This window comes from Fringilla coelebs (genome assembly GCF_963513975.1).
Source record: "Fringilla coelebs genome assembly, chromosome: 4".
Lineage (NCBI taxonomy): Eukaryota > Metazoa > Chordata > Aves > Passeriformes > Fringillidae > Fringilla > Fringilla coelebs.
This window is the reverse complement of record NC_140032.1, coordinates 70,840,941-70,846,940: the sequence shown is the minus strand read 5'-3', so window position 1 is coordinate 70,846,940 and position 6,000 is coordinate 70,840,941. Positions and strand designations below refer to the sequence as shown.

Below are 6,000 nucleotides of genomic sequence, written 5' to 3'. Positions count from 1 at the left end.
CCTAAAACATTTCTAAATATAGCCCTACAAGCACAAGGTATGTGCACAGTCCACCAACAAAGCTGAGCATGAGCAGTGCGCCATCAGCCCCAGGAAAGGCACTTAGGAACCAACCAAAGGAAAAACCACAACAGCAAACACTTGTATTTTCTAACCAAAAATTCAGCTCCTAAGAAAGTGCATCTGTGCCTCTAGCGTCTTAATTCAAGCAGACACCACATATTTTCCACTGCAAAGATCACAGTTAATTGGGAAATTAAAACACAAGCACAATGTCAGCAGAAATCACAAATTTATTAATCCTTAAATATATCAATCATTTACCATTATGGCAAGAAATATGTACACTGTGTCCCATGGTAAACTGCAGTGTTCCAAAATGACAGAAGTGTATAATTCAGTTGTGGTGGAGAGAACAAATCACAAGTTCCTCACGTCTTGGTGTGGAAGACAAACTTGGTCTACAGTAATACATCAACACCACATGCTATGTTAGAAGTATAAAAAAAACACCCTACACCTAATTTGTTAATTTTAAATACAGTTATGCCACTTATAGCCGCTTCACCAAAAAAAAAAAAAAAAAAGAAAAAAAAGAGAAAAAAGAAATTAATGAGAAAAAAATGAGGCCATTACTTTTTTCACAGATCCCATTGGCAGGTTAATATGGCTCAACACATTTATTGTAGATGCTTACTTTAAATATATATTGTTTAAAATCATGTAGTAATTATCAGAGAAGCTTAAGTCCATCTACCATACACCCACTAGAAACAACATCAACATGTTTAAGAACTGCTTCTGATTAGTAATCAACACAGAAAGGTGAAATGGTACAAATTAGGAAGCTTTCCCATTTTAAAAAGTTCTGGCTGCCGAGTTGTAAATTTTGGACGGCTAAAAAGGACACTGACTCAGACACCATGCACTGTACAGCGCTGCGGGGAGCAGGAGTCCGCTGCTAACAGAACCACGGGGAGAACAGGAGCAGCCCAGCCTGGCCTTTCCTGGAACAGTGGAAGGGAAGAAACTGAAATTCTTGCGAGGGTGTATTTTTACAGCAATGTGAGGGAAGGAGAACTAGTCCCCGTTGCAAAGTTTGCGTTCCGCGCTGCCGGCACAGCGTTCCACCCTCGGCCTGGAGCCGGGACAAACCCGTCGGGATCGCCGGCCTCGACACCGAACGCTGCCAGGGGAGCTTGAGAAACCAGGAGCGGAGTGAGGGCAAGAGGGGGAGACACAAACCTGTGGTAAAGTGTTAGGGTCCCACGGAAAACCGGTGTCTCCGTAATTCATTTCCAGAGAAGCAACAGCAGCAGCGTAATGTAAGTAAACTCTTCATACTTAGCTTTAAGGCCTAATATTTCTTGAGTATATTATCCACACAACTGGTCTATACATTAACCCACATATTATATTTTTTAAAGCCTCCTTAAAAAATTTACAGTACGTCCTAAAAGCGATAAAAATCTTTCTCTTTCCTTCCATTTTAATCCTCAAAAACTGTCTCTCAATTATCAGTTAGTTCCTTACAATGTTTAATTTTGCTTAATCATCCGACAGAACTGTTCAGTTAAGCAAAATAAGAAAGCGAAAAGGACTCAAAAGGAAAACGGAAGCTGCTGACTCACCAGAACACTGACAGTTAATTCTGGAGTGGCCAGGCCAGCAAATGAGGAGATTTTTCCAGTTTACATAGACTAATAAACTAAGAAGGCTGCAGCTGGTCCAAAGCCAAGATATTAACACTTCCACATTTATCAGTGATTTTGTCCATCTAGGAGAAAAATCTGTTTTACAGTAATGGAGCTGCCAGCGGAAATCCTAACCATTCCTACCAGAACCAAAGCAAAATCCTGGGACTCAGGAGAAAAGGAGTCAAAAAACAGTTCTTAAAAAGAAGGTAAAATATACTTTTTCTTTTTTTTTCCTTTTTTTTTTAATAAACACGTTAGATTTTAAAGTTGTCTGTCAAAATTTATGTCTTGGCATAAATGGAGCAAGTGACAAATGCATTGTGTGTCTACTGCTGTCCATCCAATATTTCTTTTTTGTCTTTTACGCCTTGTTATTCTCTATTTGTATGGAACATCACCTTCATTGAAATGTTAACAGTGTACAGATGGAATATACAGCAACGTGGTGCATCACAAATGTGTTACATGAAGAACCTTCACAACTTCATGCACTCAGAAACATGCATGAAGAGAACGGGATGGCCAAGATGGTAATCAACCAGGTGCGTTGGGTACAGAAAATGCAAGAGCGGCACCGCTGATATTTTTAGCTAGGAGGAAGGAGAAAAAAACAAACAGATTTCCATTACTGAGGTAACATCACCACCAGATAACAACACATGCTCAAGTGTTAGCCAATGCTATTGAAAAAAACCATCTTGTTGAGATCACTAAACATGATACTGGGGAAGAAACAAGGGAAAAAAACCTCCACTCAGGCAAAGCATTCTTTTATTTTTCGAACCACTTAACAGACATTTTCCATCTTTACAAGATGCCAGAGGCTGTGAAAACAAAAAAGAAAACTGAGGCAGGAAGCCAAAGTGTCTTAAGGGATTCCTTAAGGAAGGGAGGGTAGAATTCAGCCATGAATCTCTGGCTATAACTTAACTTCCTCAGCATGGACATTGCAGGCACTGCCATGGACTGAGGCTCTTGTACCAAGATTGGACCAAGTGACAAGGAAGAATCAGGTGTCATTCACATGCAAGACATGCCAGAGCCGAATGATGCAGAGAGAGAAAGAAGAGAAAGGAGCTGGAAGCAAGTATGTAGCTAATTGAGGTTGTAGCATCATTTGTATTACCGTAGCATCTAGGGGCTGGAGCCGTGGTGGGATCCCTCTGCGCTAGGCACTGCACAAACACAGAACAAACTCTTTACTCTGCATTCCTGCTCTCTGGCACTGTGCTTATCAAAGTATCAGAAGGTGTGAGCAGTGACCAGGGAGGGAACATAAGCCTCACTGAGGCTGAAGTTAGGTTAGGGAGTCACTTCAAGGCCCAGCAGTCCTTTGACTGCCCATATTGGGCAGGTGCAGTCTCTGAGGACAAGCAGACAGCTCTACAGAAACACATCAGCACAGGTCCCTAAGAACATGGATACAGAGAACAGTTTCCTACCGTCACTCCTATCACTCCGAGAGAAACCATGGACAAGACAGAAACCCAAGTTTGCCGCATCTCACTCAGTGCAGAACCATGAATAAAAGTTATTTATAAACTAAACACGTATTTGTGCTCATATCCTTTTTCAAGTAAGTTCTCTGCCACAAGGAAACATTTCCCTATATCTATAGCTACCAAAGAGCTCAGTTCTATCCTTAGACTTATGCACACTCCTTCCTGAAAACAAGGAAGCTACTGAGCTTTCAGCAACTGGTTTAACACCATCTAGGATACCGTGTCTAGCAGATCACAGCTATAATTGTTTTTGCAGCTTTATTAGATTTGAAATTCATCTTCAGACACGATGTGTAAAATACTTTTTTATTATGGAAACGCCATTATTAACTACTGTGCATTGGTAATAATTAAATAAGTAGCTGTAGACTGTATACATTTCAAATAAAGGAACTAGAACAATAAGTTAATTAAGTTCCTTGAGTTTTCCAAAATGGAGTTATTGCTGCTCTGACTGGGAAAAGCAAAGGTGAAATATGAGACAGTGTAAATATGTTCAGGGTGGGTTCTAGAAGAAGATGGGTCTAGGTTGGTGCTACATGGGAATCTCTCAGTCAGACTTTAGAAGATGGGGAATAAAGAAGAATGGCAATGTTTGTGCTGAAAGGGGAGTTAACAGCCTAGAGGAGACTCCCTAGTGCTGAGCACAAGCAGTAGGACCCATCTCACGCAGCATACTGACACTTAGGTGGAAGGCACTATAAAAAGCAAAGAAAACAGGAGCATTGTGCAAGGAGAACCAAATAACCTTGAGGGCTGGGTAATCCAAAAATATTACATGGAATAATAGGAAGTGCAAAGCTCTGTAGAAGTTTCTATGCACTCACTGGCTGGAAGTGAGAGTTGAGGGTAAGTAGGTGGCTGTCTCAGATGTGCTGCAGATGAGAAAAGTGAAAAAATTGTGCCAGAACAGAGCAGGGAGAAGGAAGACATTGGGGAATTAAATAAAGCCCTGACAACAACTGGACAGAGCATTTCAGAAGAAGCTAAGCTAATGGAAAGGCAAACCTCAAACAAAAAAAGACAGTAAGGAGATAAGGTAATAGGAAAATGGAGATCCTATCAGACAAAGCCATCTGAGGTAGCACTGGCTGTTAACCCTATGGAAGTAGAAGGTGGCAATGATCTGATCAGCCCTCCTACAAACAGTTCATGTCTGCACACCAAACCAGCGCAGGAGAACAACCATGGCATGGAAGAACTAAGCATACACTGAAGGTGACCAAATTTTACACGGGAAAGCAAGGCTCCTAACCATCAGACCAACGATATTTTGGAACAGTGCTAGGAGCAAGTCCAAAAACCTCGCCTGAATTCAAGATGAGAGCTGGTTATGGGATTTATGTGATATTGTTGCCAGTAGGGCTATATTGCTAACTCAGGGAATCTCTCCTTAAGCCTCAGTCTGGCTCTAAGGCTCCTCTATGACCCCTTAAGCTTGGACACCCCTCACAATCCTGAAATCTCCTCTGTCTGACCCCGTTGGCTCAAAAGATTCACCAATACAGACACCATCAGGCAACTGAAAAAAAATTACTCCATGATGATTTTTCTTCTCCTTCCACCCTTGGCAGTCCCAGAAATCATTATCTTTATTAGGGAGAAGAAGCAGATGCAAAGGACATCCTGCAGTACCTTCCCAAAAAGACAAAGGTGGAAAAATAAAAACCAGAGGAAAAGATTAAATTATTCTCTAGCCCATTTCATGTCACTGTCCTGTAAACACTGACTGTTCAGGGTGCAGTGGGCCAGGTGAACCTGCTTCACTTGGTCTTTCTGGTTCTACACACACCACCCAGCTCAGATCTCTTGACAAACACTCCTTTTTGAAAACCTCAAAGATTTACCTAAAGCTGCATTTCAGGGAAGAGTAACTGCTCTTTGAACACTATCTGTTGAAACACTGGCAGTGCAGCTGGAATGTGAGAAACAAAGGACATTTGGCTCTTGTTCCCATTGGTTTCCTATTTTGAAATAAACCAGTTATCACTAAGTAATAAAATTTCTTTTTTCCTAAATAACAAAATATTTGTTATTTAGATGGATGAATTATGAATTTTATGAGTTTAACACTTCATTCTACCTTATTTCTTACTTCATCAAGTATTATTTCATATAGGAGAACAGGGTTGCAAGGAGTAAAATATGAGACATGATGGTTCAAAAGATGAAATCTAAGCCCTTACCATCCACGCCAGGAAATTCAGCCACTCTCCACATTAAGACACCTGACACAAATGGAATTGTATCTTACACAGAGCGCTAACAACTGAGCAAAGCCAGGCCTGGACCAGTGCTGCCTATTTGGGAAACCACCGGTCACTGAGGTTTGGGCTCGTTAGCAGAGGCTGCTGAAGAAGTAGAGAAGCCAATGGCCTGAGCAGAACCTCCTGTGCAAGCCGTGACTCTTTCTTTTGTTATTGCAACCCCGAGTGTGCTGTCATTAACCCTGGTGACAACGTGGCTCAAGGAACTCAGTCACTGCCTGACTCCGAGGGTGTGGCAGGGCCTGGATGAACAGCAGAGAGAAATGCTGATGGGAGAGATGAGAGACTGTCCCATGGGGATGTTGGAACTGCCCAACAAGGAATACTCAGCAGCTAGGCACAGAGAGCGTGGGGAAAGAGATGAGAACGTAAGAGGGACTGGGATGGCTCAATTTACAAGGTAAATGTGTAAACTGGCTCAAACCCAACTTGCAGTGAGCATACCTAGACCTGGGAAAGTAGAGGTGGCTGGAAATCACACTAAATATTAGTCAAACTTCAGTTTTTCCCAATAGTGATGCATTTTACTTGAAA

The 6,000-nt window shown here is 41.7% G+C and overlaps 1 protein-coding gene across 18 annotated transcripts in view; it reads right to left on the bottom strand.

Annotated features, from left to right (window-relative positions):
- Positions 1 to 275: 275 nt before the first annotated feature.
- Positions 276 to 6,000, bottom strand: part of CAMK2D (calcium/calmodulin dependent protein kinase II delta) — a 120,829-nt gene continuing 115,104 nt past the window's right edge. For 17 of the 18 annotated variants that reach the window (XM_084204133.1, XM_084204123.1, XM_084204139.1 and 14 more), the window contains 2 exons: positions 2,824 to 2,872; positions 276 to 2,287 (listed from right to left, as the gene is read on the bottom strand). In XM_084204133.1, the coding sequence (XP_084060259.1) occupies positions 2,866 to 2,872 (7 nt within the window). In that variant the 3' untranslated portion in view covers positions 276 to 2,287; positions 2,824 to 2,865. The remainder of the gene's footprint in view (positions 2,288 to 2,823; positions 2,873 to 6,000) is intronic. The other variant, XM_084204134.1, reaches the window with a different exon arrangement.